Source organism: Typopeltis vanoorti, chromosome 2, assembly GCF_054136105.1.
Source record: "Typopeltis vanoorti isolate ZY-2024b chromosome 2, IOZ_Tvanoo_1.0, whole genome shotgun sequence".
NCBI classification, from domain to species: domain Eukaryota; kingdom Metazoa; phylum Arthropoda; class Arachnida; order Uropygi; family Thelyphonidae; genus Typopeltis; species Typopeltis vanoorti.
In genome coordinates this window covers 124575343-124593673 of record NC_143550.1, presented here as the reverse complement: position 1 = coordinate 124593673, position 18331 = coordinate 124575343, and the positions used below count along the sequence as shown (strand labels likewise).

At 36.4% G+C, this 18331-nt stretch overlaps 1 protein-coding gene across 2 annotated transcripts in view; it reads left to right on the top strand.

Annotated features, from left to right (window-relative positions):
• LOC150109411 (60S ribosome subunit biogenesis protein NIP7 homolog) overlaps positions 1-18331 on the top strand; it is a 77114-nt gene that overhangs the window by 14041 nt on the left and 44742 nt on the right. For both annotated transcript variants that reach the window (XM_090413005.1, XM_090413012.1), the window contains one exon: positions 5908-5994. In XM_090413005.1, the coding sequence (XP_090269131.1) occupies positions 5908-5994 (87 nt within the window). The remainder of the gene's footprint in view (positions 1-5907; positions 5995-18331) is intronic.

Here is an 18331-nt window from a genome sequence, read left to right as displayed (position 1 = left end):
GAAGGAGCACCGCCACATTGGAACCTCCAAGTTCGTCGGTTTCTAAACGAAACATTGCCTCAGCGTTGGATTGGATGCACGGGACCCCACGACTTGGCACTACACTCTTGGTCTCCAAGATCTCCAGACATCACACCTTGTGACTTCTTTTTATGGGGATACGTAAAAGACTGTGATTATGTTCCTCCATTACCTGCTGACTTGGATGAACTCAGAACCAGAATCACAGCTGCAGTAAATTCTGTGACAGAAGACACTCAATCACGTTTGTGATGAATTCAGCTATCGGCTTGATGTTGTCTATGCAGCAGATGGAGGGCACATTGAGCATTTGTAATTGTGGGGAGTGAAACTTTAGGCCTTACTTTATACTTGGTAATTTATTTTGTAACTGTACCACGTTTTCATTATTAAATATAATTATTTGAAATCTGGTCATTCTTTTTGAAACACCCTGTATTTGCTACTTTGATATTTCTTTTCTATATTGCTTCCAAAATTTTCCCATGACTTATTTTTATACATAACTTTCCTACATTTTTCTCTGTATTCTAGTGAAGAACTTCTATATAATTTCTTCTTTCCATGAACTGCTTCTTTCAGTTGTGAAATTTCTTTATCCTTGCCATCAGTTTTACTATCTTTTCTCGTCTGAATCAGTCATTGCTTGCTTTTGTTTACCATTCATCTCTCTACTGGTTTCATTTCCCCCCCTCCCCCCTTTATTGCCAGTAATATTTGTATATTTATGTCTATAGCTAATATCTATATTGTGCAGTTTTGATCATTTTCAAAACTTGGATAAATATTTCTTTTCAGTGAGATGTTCAGTTTTATCATACTTAAAACTGAGTCCTCTGTACACTTCTGTATGTTTACTCATTTTGAAAGTATCACTGTCAGCTATAATGTAACCAGAAGCTTTCTTGTGTTGTGTGGGTATTCTTTCCATAGACATATAGACATTTTTTATTTTGAAACATGGTGTTAGTAATGAGTAGTTCAGCCCTAAACAGAAATCTAGTTTATATTTCTTCTCAAGATGTGGACAGATATCTCCAAATTTTCCAAAAATTTGGAGATATCTTTGGAAAAATGTTTGGAAAAATTATATTTGTTTCTTACTCTGTCTAGGTCTCCAACAGCAGCCAGCTTTTCTTTTTCTGTATTTCATCTGCCTTCTCAAATGAGTAAAAAAAAAAAAAAGCAGAGACAACTCTTATTTCATAACCCATTTTTAAAGTTGTCTATATCACTTTACCTGAAATTGTCTCCCATTCAAGAAGTTTGTTCTATGTTAAATACTTCTCTTTCTTTTCTTGATTCCTATACTGAAGAAATCGTGTTAATTATTTAGAATCTCGCCTTTTTTGTCTTAATCTCAGTAATACCAATTATATTGGTATTTTTGCCATTCTTCTGCCAATGCCTTTTCTCCAAAGATACTTATGTTGATGTGGGTATTTTCATTTCCACTGAAGTTGTTCAGGTAATTTATTTTTATTTATTTTTTTTAATAACCTGATGAAAACTGTGGGAGAGGGACTTGTGAGAGAGTTGATGTCCCAGCCAGCTTACATATCCTATTGTCATACCATTATCTGTTTATAGTTGTAGTCAATAATAGAACACAAGTTGCTCATCTAAATTAAATTGCTAGCCTACTCTCATTTAGCATTCAAGCGAACACCTAATAATAAGGTGTAAGAGAAGATTTGACATTGGGTCAGAACCTGGTTGCTTTTCATTCCTTATGTATAAACTCTGTATATATAGTGTGAACACCTTTAAGCAGTCCCAACAGAATTTATACCATTAAATTCAAGCTGTTATTAAGCCATACTGTGATCTTGCACAGTACTGAAAAAATATCAGGCGGTATCAAAAAATTTCGAGACTAGCTCTGTTTACGAGAAATTACTTTATTTATCTACGTTTACACACTCTCACCTTCAAAATAGTCCCCTTGCATAGCAATACGGCACTACCAGCGTTCCTGCCACTTCTGGAATGCATCCTGGAAGTCTTCTTTTCGAAGCATGTCAAACACCTTCTGTGATTCGTGCTGTTCTCTGCAATGGTGTCAAAATGGTGACCTTTGAGTTGGATCTTCATCTTCGGGAAGAGGGCGAAGTCCACTGGAGCCAAATCTGGTAAGTAGGGTGGGTACGGAAGCGAGATCATGCTGTTTCTTGCGAGAAACTCACGTGTGAGGAGAGCTTGGTGACAGGGTGCATTGTCATCGTGGAGCATCCAGTTTTCGTGCATCACAGATCCGGTCGCTTTCGCCAAATGTCCTCCCTCAGATGCCTTAAAACCTGGCAGTAGAACTCGCTATTGATGGTCTGGTCCCTGGGGACGAATTCTCGATGCACAATGGTGCAAATGTTGAACAAGATGATGAGCATGCACTTGGTTGAGCTGTAGACCTGCCTTACCTTTTTCGGTCGTGGAGATGATGGGCGCTTCCACTGTGAAGACTGTTGCTTCGTCTCGGGGTCATACCCGTATACACCCAAGTTTTGTCACCGGTAATGATCCTCGACATAAAGGATGGGTCATCCACGGCATGCTGATGGAGTTCTTGGCAGACTTCAACATGGTGTTCCTTCTGCTCCTGAGGCTGCTGACTCAGGAGCAGAAGATTGCCTGGACTGTTCCATATGACACACCAACAATGGCAGCAATGTTGTGGAGTGTTCTCCGATGATCATCATGCACAAGTTGCCAAATTGTTTCAACATTTTCAGGGGTTGAGCTCGTTGAAGGTCTTCCTGATCTCTCGTCATCTTCCAGTGATGTTCTTCTGCCTTTGAAGCATGCGTGCCACTCAAAACATCTGAAACGACTCATTGCAGCATCGTCGTAAACTTGCCAAATCATATCAAACGTCTCTGTGGCAGATTTGCCCAGTTTCATGCAGAATTTCACGTTCGCTCTTTGTTCTGACTTCCTGTCCATGATGAAATCGCAGACGTGGTAAGCACGTGGTCAGAATAGCACCAGTAGCACAGCTCCTGATGTACACAGGACAATGTCTTTTGGCACACTGACTTATGAAGGTCGATGCTCCCTTCATAAGTCATATATGGGGTTTCCATATATGACATATATATGCAAACATATATATTTCCATATATGCAAACCCCATATATGGGGTTTGCATATATGGGGTTTCCATTAAATTATACCACTGTTTTTTAATGGAAATATTTTTCATGTAAAATTGTTAATAGTTTGTTCATCTACTTGAAATATTATGCATGTTTGCACCCATCCTATTCCAATCAGTAGGTGTCAAGATGGGATAATAAAGCTTTTTGAGTCAGTGGTGCATATGCAGTGAGACTTATACGTTGGTTAGACATAACTGGTAATTAATTTACGGAATTGACAACGCATATAAAGTAAATAAATTAAAGATAACTTTAATGAATCACTTCTATATTTCGGCAATGTCACATTGCCATCTTCGGGAACATAAAGATATAGTATGTGCACTAAGGAACCAACAAAGCAAATGAGGAAGAAAATAAGAACTAATTTTGTTCCTAAAGTCCTAATGGTGCCCTCTTGCGGGCTAATTTAGTAGTCTTGGCAGTTGGGCTGAAGTTCTCAAAATGAAAGTCTCCCAAATTTGGGGCAGTTTCATGCACCCAAATTTGTTGAGGTTAGGAACGTTTTTTAGAGCTGCTGAAGATTCTTTGAATAGTCTTTCGTATTTAAACTTGCTGCGATGGATTATTTTTGTCTTCTTCCAACGAATTTTATGGTGGGTATCTAAGGCATGGTCTGCCAGTCCAGAGCGGCTGTACTGGTGAAAATGGATGTAGTCTTGGTGTTCTGAAATCCTGATATTTGTTGTTCTGCCTGTTTGGCCAAAGTAGGACAATTTGCAGCTGCAAGGGACCTGGTATACACCAGGTAGGTCTAGGGGAAGTGGTTGGTCTTTGGTAGAGCGGATAAGGGATGCCAACTTTTTATATGGTCTGTAACAGGAAGTAAGGTCATATTTTTTGAGGATATTAGTTATTTTTTCAGAGGTGCCCTGGATGTAGGGGATAGTGATAGACTTAGTGTAGTCTTTATTGTGGAGGGGGGTTGTGGTTTACAGGTTTTAGTATTTTTTGGATTTTTTTGGGGTTGTAGCCATTGGCTAAGAAAGTGTTGAGGATGTGGTTTAGTTCCATAGTCAGGGCCTTGTCATCTGAGCAGATTAATTTTGCCCTGTTATATAGTGTTTTTATCACCCCATATTGTTGTGAGGGGGGGTGGTGGGATTGCTGGTGAATGTAACTGCCAGTGTGGGTGGGTTTTCTGTAAACAGAGAAAACCAAAGATCCATCAAGCTGGCGGGTGATTAAAGTGTCTTGGAAGGGGAGGGTGTTGTTTTCCTCTTTTTCTAAGGTGAACTGGACTCTGGGATGTTGGTTGTTTAAGTGTGTTAGGAAGGAGTGGAGTGTATCTGAGCCATGTGGCCAAATAGCATACACATCGTCCACATAACGAAGCCAAATAGTGGGTTTTTGTGGGGCGGAGTTTAAGGCTTTCTCTTCAAATGTCTCCATAAAGAAATTGGCCAAGGGTGGGGAAAGTGGTGAACCCATGGCTGTCCCCTCTATCTGTTTGTAGAACTTTCCTTGCCAAACAAAATAGCCCGAGTTCATTGTGAACTGAAATAGGGCTGAGATATCGGGAGGAAACTTGGCTTGGATGAGCTCAAAGGTTTCTTTGAGTGGGACATTAGTGAATAGGGAGGAGACGTCAAAACTGACCATTATGTCAGTGTGTTGGAGTGTGAGGTTTTCTATACTGGCTTTAAAGTGGGCCGAGTTTTTTATGTGCGATGGTGTGTTGCCAGTGTAGTGTGTGAGCGTTTTGGCTAAATGTTTGGCTAATTTATATGTGGGGGAATCAATGCCATCCACTATGGGACGTAATGGCACATTTTGTTTATGTATTTTTGGGAGTCCATATAATCGGGGGGGGGTCTAGAGTTATAAGGTTTAAGTTTGTTGGTGACTTCCACAGGCCAAGAAGTGACTTTCTTAAGGAGACTGTGGATAGTTCTAATCTGAGAGTTGGTCGGATTATATTCAATGGGGAGGTAAGTAGTACGGTCTCGTATTAAAGAATTTAGCTTACCTTTGTAGTCTTTTTGGTTAAGTACCACAGTGGCGCTTCCCTTATCAGCTTTGGTGATTACTATTTTTTTGTGTTCCCGAAGATAGCAATGTGACATTGTCGAAATATAGAAGTGATTCATTAAAGTTATCTTTAATTTATTTACTTTATATGCGTTGTCAATTCCGTAAATTAATTACCAGTTATGCAGTGAGAATGTCTCAGGCATATCTACCTGATGCCTGAATTAATCAAGCAGTAGTATAATAAATGGAAACTTAGTATTGAAAATGTAACTACAGTTTGTCTAAGAACTTTGGATGTCTGTTCCCTGAATAGGGGATCCTGGTAGACCAATATCCTGGCATTCATAATCCCTTCTTGAGGTTACATGAATTATACATAGGGTGACCTCATTATAAGACAGGAAGTTGGAGATGCTATAGTTAAGTTATTCTGAAATTTTGGAGTGCAAATGGCAAACAGCTCAGTTACAGATTGGACTGATATCATTAAATGAGGCTCACATCAGATTTGTTAAAAAAAAAAAAAAAATAAAATAAAAATTATACTCCAAACTGTCATTCACAATATTTGTTACTGTTATATTGTAATTTCTTTTTTTTCAATAAATATTTGCCTTTAGATTATCAGCATTATTTTATGGAAGGCTTATGTATTATTTTCTCTGTATGTTATGCTTACTAATTACTGTATAGTAAATAAAATGCAACTACTACATTGGTTGTTCCCATTTTCTTAATTTTTTTCATTTTATTTCAGCATTGGAGAGAATATAAAATTTCTGATAGACCGATCTGATGGTACTTATCTCTTTAGACTCCACAAAGATAGAGTATATTATGCCAGGTTAGTGTTTCTGTTCTGTGCTATGCTGTTATACAAAGTTTTTTTTTTTTTTTTTAAATATATATTGGAAAAATTATATAAAATACTTCAAAAATTGAAGGTAAGGACATGCTGTATTATCCTGGCATTATTGCAGTGATACGTCAATTATATCTGTTCATAAGAAATCAGAGAGACCTATACCTTAAGGATTGAGTGATAAAATCTGAAGAAAGCACTAATATATTCAGATAATATATTATTATTATTATTACATCACACCTCCAGGGAGTCCAGAGACTTATCGAGGGAGGGCATCTGCTCTACAACTCCTCATCTCACTACTCTACCAACCTTCATCATCTAACACCAACGCTATCTACCGCCGACTACCACCACTAGTACTTTCACAGACAATCACAAACATCCATGCCCACGGCTGGATTCGAACCCACAGTCTTTTGGATGGAGAGTGGATACGCTAACCACTCGGCCAACCAGGCCCACTAATAGATGGAACAGCATGCTGTAAAGTTGCATGTAAAGAGAGAAAAATAAACTCCTGATTGACTCAAATTTTAAAGGACCACTAAAGAATGAATTTTAAATTAAACAGATTAAACAGGCCTTCTGAAGAGATTAAAAAAATCTGTTTAGGAGGCCTGGTATGCAAATTATTGTCTGCTGTAGATTATGTTGAAAAAATTAGAAAGTTAAAACAGCATAAAATGCATGGACTGAGTATGGAAGATATCGTGAGGATGGCAAAATGTTCATGAGATTAAGATAACTAAGAAGAAATAGTATGAATGAACTAAAGGGTATAGCTGGTATAAGAACCTAAAGGTAAGAATAATGGCATTCTGTATCCTCCAGTAACTGCAATGATCACTCCTTTAAAACTACTCATAGGAAATTAGTCTACATTTAGCATGTTAACTCATTCATGGACCAGAAAACTAAAGTTCTGGATATTTGAGACTGGATAAAACAGTTGATCACTATACTTTTGAATGAAGGGAACTAAATAAGTGGTTTAAATAAGAGGCAGAAAACATTTAAAGAAATACATTCAAGAGATATTTCATCACTGATAGCATAAAAACAGCTGACATGAACCTGTAGTACTTTTATTTGCTGTGTGTGTGTGGGGGGGGGGTGAGTATCAGGACAGAGAAGGATTGTTTTTCTTGAAAGTTGTGAGCACAGGATAAGGAGATCAGAATGAAAGAATCGCTAGTTCAGTGAGGTTAGAAGATAAATGGGTGTTTACTATTAATGTTTCATATTAATGAATTTACAGGACAATCAGAAATGATGGTTGCTAGTTTGCTTAACCAATTCCTATAGCGGTAGCTATGAAAAAGGCATATGACAGGAACGATTTATGGCTAAAACTAGGGTCAGTGAGAAGAGGCCTCTTTGTGTAGGAAGATCCCATCCCATCATCCATAGGTTTCCATGGCTGATCAGCACTTAAAGGAGTGCAGTTTTTAAAGTTCAACATCTTTACAAAAAATGCTGAGTGTCAAAAACTTTGTTCTTTCATAGCCTAGAAGTAAATAGTTGCTTGTTAATTGTAAAAGAATTCTAAATAAAACTTAGCTATTTATCTTGTCATCATCTTCTGATCAACACCTGATGACAACTAACACTCATTGTTTGACTAATACTCTGATTATTTGATAAACATGACAAAATTAGAACGGAGTTGTCATATGAAAGAGGTTAAGTAGGTGGCATATGTTTTGTTTGTAAGGTCACGGTAGTACACATGCCACTATCATGTACTTAACCCCTTCCATATGATGATTCTAATGTTGGTATTGCAGAAATGCATTGATATTGTTATGTAATCACCTGATGCATTCTATAAAATATCAGAGTAATTCTATCTTTGGAAACTTTGAATCCAGTAGCTGATCTTCCATTTTTTGAAATATAGATGTGTTTTTGCATTTTTTTCCACCTGGTCACCTGGTCTGCACTATAAATGTTTATAAACTTTGAGAGATTTTTTTTAATAAAATTTCAATTCAAAGGAATTTTCTTTTGAGTGCAATCTTCTATCCAAATCATTAGAATATTGCATACATGAGCAATGCGCTTTGCACTTACCGTTGACTCAACAACAAACACACTCTCCGATTTTATGTTCCTTTTGTTTAATTGTTCGAATTGTTGATTCATTTAAATTCAAAGTCCCTGCAACAACTTCTGGTTTTTCTCCATTTTTCAACCGATCCAAGATTTTAATTTTTTTTCTTCGAGAGGAATTAATTTTCTTTTCAATGTTGGTTTTCCCTTTCGTTGCAGTTTGTGGCTGTTACTATAAAAATATTTTTTTTACATAAAAAGCATTACATATTGTATGTAACTCACCAGAAAATAAAGTGCTTAGCTTAAGATTAACACATGATTTTTAATGTGCTGTCCTGGCAAAAAATGACAATTTTCAACAATAAACACTTTATAAGGTAAACAATTGGTGTACATGCATGCTAAAGGGGATTTCCCCCTAATATAAATTCGCTGCTTATAACTACATGCGGGCAGGCAGATACAAATTTAACGAAGATAAAATTTGATTTTTAAGTCACTTTATATGTGAACAGATAAAGGGTTACTACAATTTGTAGACCTGTTTTTATCGAAACTGCAATGTATACGTACCATGTTGAACTTCTGAAATTACTACAGTTTGCAGACGCGTTATATCAAAACTGTGTTGTATAAGTACCATGTTATACGAGGGTTACCTGTATATTATATAATCAACGAGTTGTTTTCCATTTTTGTTTAAAAATGGGAAAACAAATTTTTCTATTAATATTAATTTTTTTCCTTTCCTATTCTGGCATTAAATCTCCAGTAATAATTATATTGTCTGTTTTATTTAATTTTTCATATATTCCATTTCATATTTTTCATTTCATTTCATATATTTCATTTCATATAACTGTTTGTAAAAGGTGTCATTTTCTTCTTTTCCTTCTTCAGGGGCATACACTTCAACAACTGTTAAATTTGTTTTATTTAATTTTAATGATACTTCTGATATTCTTTCATTCCAGTATGTATAATGAGTTATTTTTCCTTCAATTTATGGATCCAAATCAGTATGGCAACTTTTGCACATATTTGTTTGTCTACTGCAATATATATGATATAATTAGTTGTTTCTTTTGTTCCTTTAAGTTTCTTTTTTCTTTCTGTGAGAAATGTCTGTTTTCTTCATTTAAAATTTTATCTAATTATTTTTTATGTGCTATGCTTCTAATATTCCATATGGTATATTTTATGTTTTTCTTTTTTTCCAAAGTCTCTGAACCTTATCCAATTTGCAGTCTTTTCCTGTTTTCTGTCCTGTTTAGATTTCTTTAAGACTTGAAAGTAATATATGTTTCCCTATGTCAAGTTACTAGCATGGCAATAAGTGTGCTTGTGGTGGGACTGCCACATGAGGGCATTTTTTTTTTTTAAAGTACATAACTGAATGTTGAGAATTACAGAGGAATTACTCTTCTAAGTGTTCCTTGTAAGATTTATGCAAACATACTTGAAAAGAGGTTGAGAAAAATTGTGAAAGAGACACTTAGAGAAGAACAAGCTGGGTTCAGACCAAATAGAGATTGTCAATATGAGATTTTCACTTTATGACAAATAGTTGAGAAATCATGGGAATATGACATGGATTTATACTAAAGTTTTGTAGATCTGGAACAGGCATACAACAAGATACTCAGAGAAAAGCTTTTCAAAACACTTCAATTATGGGGTAAATGGAATATTATACAAAGCAATATATAGTCTATATTTAGGTTGAAAATCAGCAGCTTGAATTGGTGTAAAATCAGTGCTAAGACAAGGATGTGTATCTCCTGGATTGCATTATGAAAGAAAGCAGTATTGAACATGATATTAGAAGTGGAGATATCAAACTTAGCTCCTTGCTTTATGAAGATGATGTTGTACTCCTAAACACGTAAGTTGCATGTCTCCAGGGTTCTCTAACTAAATTTCATAATAGCTGTAATGAATTTGGCATGAAAATCAGCAAAAAAGACCATAATTATGAAAATAGCCAGGAACACAGAAAGCTTCAGCTGCATTTTCAATGGAAAACTATAGAACAAGGAAAACGTTTCAACTATTTTAGGCTCAGTTTTTAGTGAAGATAGCAGATTAAAATTGGAAATAAACAACAAAATAAGCAAAGCTGTAAGATGGGGATCCAGTTCATTAAATTTATGTGGAATAAGAGAAATTAGCCAAAACACAAAAAGCAGTATACAAGGCTGTGTTGTGTTCAAAGTTATGGATTTGAGAGTTTAGTCAGAAATAAAGCACTCGATCAAAGACTTGGAGACCATAGATATGAAAGTTCTGAGAAAAATTATGGAAGTGAACAGGTGGAATCAGTGTGAGAATCATATTAAAAGTGTAGATATTAGAAAGGAACTTGACATTGTTAGCATTCAAGAATATGTAAGAGATAATCTAAGGTAGTATAGCCACTTAAATAGAATGGATGAGGAAAGATTAGTAAAGCAGTTGTCTAGTGCCAAGATAGTAGGAAAGAGACCCAGAGGAAGACTAAGGTCTAGGTGGTAATTCAGTCAGAAGTGCCATAGAAGCACATGTTGCTTGTCAAATCCTTCCCAATATCATTAATGTACAGATTGAATAACAGTGGACCAAGTACTGATCCTTGTAGTACAGTTTTTAAGGTAACCAGTGGTGTACTGATCCTTTTAGTACACCACTGGTTACCTTAAAAATTTAGAAGAAAATTGTGATGGAAGATTAATAATGTGAACTTAATCAAGGTGCTGTCATAGTAGCCTGAACACTCCCTTGATGGTACATGTCAGGAAATTGTTGATAATTTATGCAGTACAAAATCTAAACCTTTAAATTGTAAACATCCTTAAACCTTCATAAGTTGGAAACAAAGTTCCTTACTGATTAAAGAGCAACCATAATACTACAGGAAACCCTCACTTAATGCAAATTCAATATATGCAACAATCAGTTAGTGCAGTTGAGTGAAATGATATTATTTCCAGCTTTCAGTGAGCGATTAACCAGTTAATATAAGTTTTTACATTATGCGAAATTTTAAGTTATGCAAAATTTTTTGTTGCCAATCTGCATCGAGCGGAAAAGCTGGAAGTCATTAAGAGACATGAAATTTGCACTACTAATGCAATGATTGTGTAAGACCTGGGATACAGCAAGTCTTTTGAATATATTAAATAAGAGCAAAGAATACAAAGAACAAGGAAAAGTTGTTACTGCTTCTTTAAAGCAGATAACCTGAAATTGAAGCCATTTAATGATCAAGATAGAGCATCTTCTGTCACTCTGGATTGAGGGTTATAACTAAAAAAGAATACCTCTTAGTACATGGAATATTCAGGCAAAAGCTCTATATTTTTACATTATTGAAAGAGACCAAATTTCAAGAGGAATGTGAAAGCTTTACTGCAAATTTCGGATGGTTTGACTGTTTTAAAAATCGAACTGGACTGCATAATGTAAGAATAACTGGAGAATCTGCTAGTGCTGATAAAGATTCTGCAGCCATGTTTCCTGAAGAATTGCAAAGGATAATTCAGTGTCGATGAAATTGGCCTCTTTTGTAAGCCATATGCCAACAAAAACTTTCCTAGCTAAAACTGAAGTATCTCAATGAGGATACAGAGTATCTAAATATCGTCTTATGTTTTTATTAGGAGGCAATGCAGAAGGCAACTTTAAACTCAAGACTATGTTAGTTTATCATGCGCAAAATCGAAGATCTAACATTATTGAAGAAATCAGCACGATTTGAAAAAGAACTTGGATTTAATGAACTGGATAATGAAGATGTGAGAAAACATTTTTGTAAAATTATGGAGACAACTACCATGTTTGAGTAAAACATTAGTTTAATATAAACCAAAATCGACACTCAATGTTTCGACCTTTATATCAAGGTCATCTTCTGGAGCATATACACTATATATAGAGAGACAGGTTGCACTACAATCTACATGGTTTGCTAAAGTTACTGACCAACCATTACAACAATTATTGACCTGACCTCTGGTGGAAAAAAAAAAAAAAAAAAACCTTACTACACCAATGCTAGAGTCCTGTTATTATTATCTATTGGTTGTAAAATTACATTGGGCTGAGGAGCAAGAAGTCTATATATATATATATATATATATATATATATATTAACAACGGGGTGCTTAAGGGTAAAAGCTGTATAACTGAGAGGAGACATCCACATAGCCTTTAAAGGAATGCGGAGAACCAACCAGGGCTTCTGACCTAATGTCCAATCCTCACCTTCTTGTGGTGCACCATGTTGGGTATCTACCTGGATACTGAACGAACGAGAATGGACTGGCAATTTGGGATTTAGCCGACCAAATTGTATTCTTATTGGTTAAACCAAAATAGAGAATGATGGTACAACATGACAAAATTTCATGCCAGCTGGGGCATCGCCTGGTTAAACAAAGCCCCCATTGTTTTTGCCAGGGAAACAGGGCGAACAGCAAAAAGTCAGCTACTGGAACAAATATTAAAACACACCCGAACTCAACATCACCAGAGTTAAAGATCAGTACTATCAACATAAGAAGCCTGAATGGCAAAGAAATGGAGCTAGCTGAGGAATTAGATAATTACCAGATCAACATAATAGGGGTGACTGAAACAAAAAAGACAAAAACTGGTGAGATCTTTCTGAGCAATAACTACAAAATGTTATATTCAGGCAATGACAATCAAGAAAAAGAAGGAGTAGCCATAGTATTCAACCAAAATATAAGGCTAATCTTCTTGAATGGCAGTCAGTCTCAAATTGAGTAATGTGGGCAAATATGAGAATGGGGAACTGGACAATGAAACTTATTTGTGCCTATGGTCCCACAGAAGGTTCTACTAAGGTAGAAATGGAGGAATTTTTTGAGGCTTTAGAAAAAGCAACTGACACAATGAAAAAGGAAAAGTTGGTCCTTGTTGGGGATCTAAATAGCAGAGTAGGAAATGATTGTGAGACATACAAAAATATTTTGGGAAAATTTGGAGAAAAGAGCAAAGCTAATAATAATGCCAAATATCTGTTGGATTTCTGCTCAGGACATGGATTGGTTATTACTAACGCCATGTTCCAACATAAAAATGTGCACAAATTCACATGGAGAGAAGAGGCAAGGAATAAGAAAAGTCTCATTGACTATGTTATTGTTGATAGTGATGTTTTCTCCCTAGTACAGGACACCAGAGTGTACAGAGGTTTTATAATTGGAAATGATCACCATTTAGTCTTAAGCAGGATAAAATTAATTTCATATTGAAAAGAAGAACATGTAAGAAAGTTTTTTAAAACGAATAAAAGTTGAGCAGCTCTCAGATGCGAACTGTAGACTAAAATACACAAACATTATTTAAGAACAAATGAAAGAGTTTGAGAACAGGAATCAAACCTTGGAGATTCAGTGGCCGAAGAAAACATTGATTGATTCTGCCAGAGAGGCATGTGGTGAGGTTGTCTGCTAGGATAGAAAAATCAGAACTCCCTCGTGGACACAGAAGTTAAAGAGGCAGTGAAGGAAAAGAAGAAAGCATATCAAAAGTTGATATGCTTTCTTATGCACCTAAGAAAGCATATCATTTCTTATGTACATTTATTATTTCTTATGTATTTATTTCCCTGGCAAATAAGTCAGCTTGTACTCTTAGAGGATACAGAGACATATGTAAGAAAGCTAAAAACTGTGTAAAACTAGCTAAACAAAAGTCATGGGAAGACTTTGGTAAGAACATATATATATCAAGAAGGTGGCAAGATATTCTGGAGGTTGTTTAAGAAGCTCAGCAACGGAGGAAAGAATGCTATAAAAGGAATTACAGATGATAAATATGATATGAAACCTGGAGAAAAAAATATCCTTGAAGTATGGAGTAGTTACTTCGAAAAATTGCTAAATAAAACTAGCAGTGATGACAGCATAATGATAAAGAAACACTGACCAGGCATGCAATCAGGAATACATATCCATGCTTGAAGTAGAAAAAGCCATTAAAAGTCTGAAATGTGGAAAGGCAGCTGGAGTAGATGATATGAGACCAGAAATGCTCAAGTATGGAGGTATAAAAGTTTTACAGTGGCTACACTGCATAGTTCAGAGGGCCTGGACAGAAGGACGAATTCCAGATGATTGGAGTAGAGCTCTTATAGTACCGATATGTTAAAAGGGAAATAAAACTGATTGTGAGAATTACACAGGTATTTCTCTACTGAGTGCTCCTGGTAAGATTTATGCCAGTATACTTGAGAAACAGTTGAGAAGAATTATGGAAGAGAAGCTTGGTGAGGAACAAGCTGGATACAGACCAAATAGAGACTGTCAGGATCAGATATTCACTTTACGACTATTAGTTGAAAAGTCATGGGAATATAACAAAGATCTGTATTTAAGTTTTGTAGATCTGGAAAAAGCATATGACAAGGTGCCAAGAGAGAAGCTATTCAAAACGCTACAGTTGTATGGTGTCAGTGGATCATTATATCAAGCAATATTGGAAGTTTATTTTGCACTTTGTTAGACTATAATAAATTTAGTTTAATCCTTTATCCAAGTGTAAGCAAACAAAGTTAGCACCTGAAAATATCTTCAGGACTGAGGCAAGGTGGTACATCCTTTGGCGACTCGGAGCAAAGGTGGACCAAGCCCTCATCACTTCTTGTCTGAGTATCTCCTTGCGAACATGTATACTGCTATGCATTAAGGGAAGGGCCAATACCTAGAACGGTTTCGACCTTTATTGAGGTCTCGTCAGTGGGAGGCAGACCCGGAGGAAGATATTTTCAGGCGCAAACTTTGTTTGCTTATGCTTGGATAAAGGATTAAACTAAATTTATTATATCAAGCTGTTGAAAGTTTATTTTTCACTTGGTCAGACTATAATAAATTTAGTCTAATCCTTTATCTAAGTGTGTGCAAACAAAGTTTGCACCTGAAAGTATCTTCAGGACTGGGGTAAAGTGATACAACACCGGGCGACTCCTTGCAAAGGTGGAGCAAGCTACTAACACCCCTATCTCAGTATCGCCCATAATGCAAAACACATCTCCTTGCGGATATGTATAATGTTATGCATTAAGGGAAGGGCCACTACCCAGACTAGTTTCGACCTTCATTGAGGTCTCTTCAGTGGGAGCCAGGCCCAAGTGGAGATTTTTAGTTTAATCCTTTATCCAAGTGTGTGCAAACAAAGTTTGCGCCGGAAAGTATCTTCAGGACTGGGGTAAAGTGATACAACACTGGGTGGCTCCTTGCAAAGGTGGAGCAAGCTACTAACACTCCTATCTCAGTATCGCCCATAATGCAAAACACGTCTCCTTGCGGATATGTATAATATTATGCATTAAGGGAAGGGCCACTACCCAGAGTAGTTTCGACCTTTATTGAGGTCTCTTCAGTGGGAGCCAGGCCCAAGTGGAGATACCAAGGCAGAAGCATTAGCAAGGTCATCTCCTCCTATAGGAGCTGCCAAACGGTGTGCCACCTTTTATTATAGTCTGACCAAGTGAAAAATAAACTTTCAACATCTTTCTCTAAATCCAGAGTAATTTAATAAAAAGGTGGCATACCGTTTGCACACTTAGCTCTGCTAATCTCAGGTGGTATGGTCATTGTTTATTCTTATATTGGCATTATTTATTCTCAATTCATTATTCATGCACTATTGTAGCAGACTCATTTCTTCATTAAATATTTGGCATACACCTGGAATAGGCAGTTGACATTGCCATTTCTTGAAATTTAAATCTCCAGTTATCATTTCACATACATACTCAGGTACTCTGCTTGATATTATTATTATTATCTGAGACCTCCAGGGAGTCATGGACTTATTGAGGGAGTCTATAAATAAACCAACCCAGCTATCGTACCTTCCATTAAAATCATTCACACTGGATACACTAACTATCCCTAAGGGTAAATTATTCCACTCACTTACTGCTCTCTCTGGGAGAAAAACCTAGCCCACCCCTTTTTTTTACGGTGAACAAAGTTAACTTCCGTGGATGCCCCATGTTCTCTCCCCACACTCTATATAATGAAAAATTTCATCAGTTGATATCCTGTAACACCCATTCAAACGTTTATAGACCTCTATCATATCACTCCTCTTTCTCCTGTAAACCAGAGTCTGTCATCCACATACTTGCAGTCTGTCCTCATAATCCAGATATAATCTTTGTAACTCTTTTTTGCACATTTTAAACATCTTCTTTATCCTCTCGGAACCCAGGAGACCAAATCTGTGCACAGTAATCCAGGTGTGGATTATAAAGCCTTATAAAAAGCAAAATGACTTCCTTATCCTTACATGTCAAGATTCACTTCAACATCGCAATTATCCTCTGAGCTGTATTTGCAACTTTTGCCATGTGACCTTTTGAACTTCAAATTCCTATCCACGAATATGCCAAGATCCCTTGCCTCCTCAGTTTCTTCTAGCACAACAAATTTAGTTTAATCCTTTGTCCAAGTATAAGCAAACAAAGTTTGCACCTGAAGATTTATTTTTTCATTTATTAATAAGGTGGTATAACTTTTGGTAACTGGTATAGGTAAATATGACTTCTCCATTGCTTCTGCCTTAGTATCACCACCTCTGTGTCTGGCTCCAACTGATGAGACCTCAATAAAGATTGAAACCAGTCTGGGTAGGGGGGCCCTTACTTTAATGCATAGCATTATACATGTCCACAAGGAGATGTGCTTTGCATTATGGGAGATACTAAGATTAGGAGTGATGAGAGCTGGGTCCACCTTTACAAGTTGCTCAATCCTGAAGATACGTCAGATGCAAACTTTGTTTCCTTACATTTGGATAAAGGATTAAACTAAATTTATTATAGTCTAACCAAGTAGGAAAAAACTTCCAACTTCTAGCATAACCCCACTGATATAATATGCTAGATCATCATCATCAAATTCCTGACATGTACCCTCAAGGGGTGTACAGGATATGATAGTACTACATGAAAAATTTACATCATTACTAACTTTCTATCTACAATTTTCCTTCCAATCAGTCTATTACTTGTCAAGAATCCAACATTATCAGATCTTATATTTCTATCGTCTAAGGCACTTTGTACCATATCAATCCACCTATATCTTGGTCTTCTTCTGGGTCGTTTTCCTGCCAACCTGGCAGAGAACACTTGTTTAGCTAATCTTTCCTCGCCCATTCTATTCAAGTGACCATACCACCTGAGATTAGCTCTGCTAACGCATTCCTGGATGCTGACAATGTCAAGTTCTTTCCTAATATCCTCGTTTTTAATATGATATTGCCATTGATGCCATCTGTTCATGCCTCTAATCTTTCTCAGGACTCTCATATCTGCGGTCTCTAGTCTTTGGTCAAGTGTTTTACTTCTGATCCAGCTCTCAGATCCATAAGTTAAAACTGGAAAAAGATAAGTTTGAACGCTGCCTTGTATACAGCTAATGTAGTGTTCTGACTAATTTCTCTCTTAGGCCATACGAATTTATTCAGATGACTTCCTGCCATACCAGCTTTATTGATTCTGTTGTCTATTTCCATATTTAATTTACCATCTTCACTAAAAATCGTGCCTATGTAGCTGAAATGTTTTTACTTGTTCCACAGGTTCCCCATTCAAAACACAGAGGACATTTTCAACGATTATACCTATTTTAATGTCTGTTTTTTTTTGTTGCTGACCTTCATACCATATTTATTACAATAGTTATTCAATTTAGTCAGGGAATCTTGTAAACTTGTAGTGGATTTATTTAGAAGTATAACATCGTCCGCATAGAGCAAAGAGCTGACATTAACATCTTCAATTCTGATATCATTTTTATTATCACTTTCCTTCATAATGTGTTCCATATAGATAATGAATAACAGAGGGGATAATGTATATCCTTGTCTCACACCAGATTTAACATTAAACCATCTTCCTGTCCTTCAATCCTAACTGCTGACTTGCAACTCAAATAGAGACTAAGTATTACTTGATATAATACCCCATTGACACCAAATAACTGTAGTGTATTGAATAGCTTCTCTCTTGGCACCTTGTCATATGCCTTTTCCAGATCGACAAAGCTTAAATACAGACCTTTGTTATATTCCCATGCTTTCTCCACTAATTGTCTTAAAGTGAAGATCTGATCCTGACAGCCTTTATTTGGCCTTAATCCAACTTGTTCTTCACCAAGCTTTTCTTCCACAATTCTTCTCAACCGTTTCTCAAGTACACTTGCATAGATCTTACCAGAAACACTCAGTAGGGAAATACTTC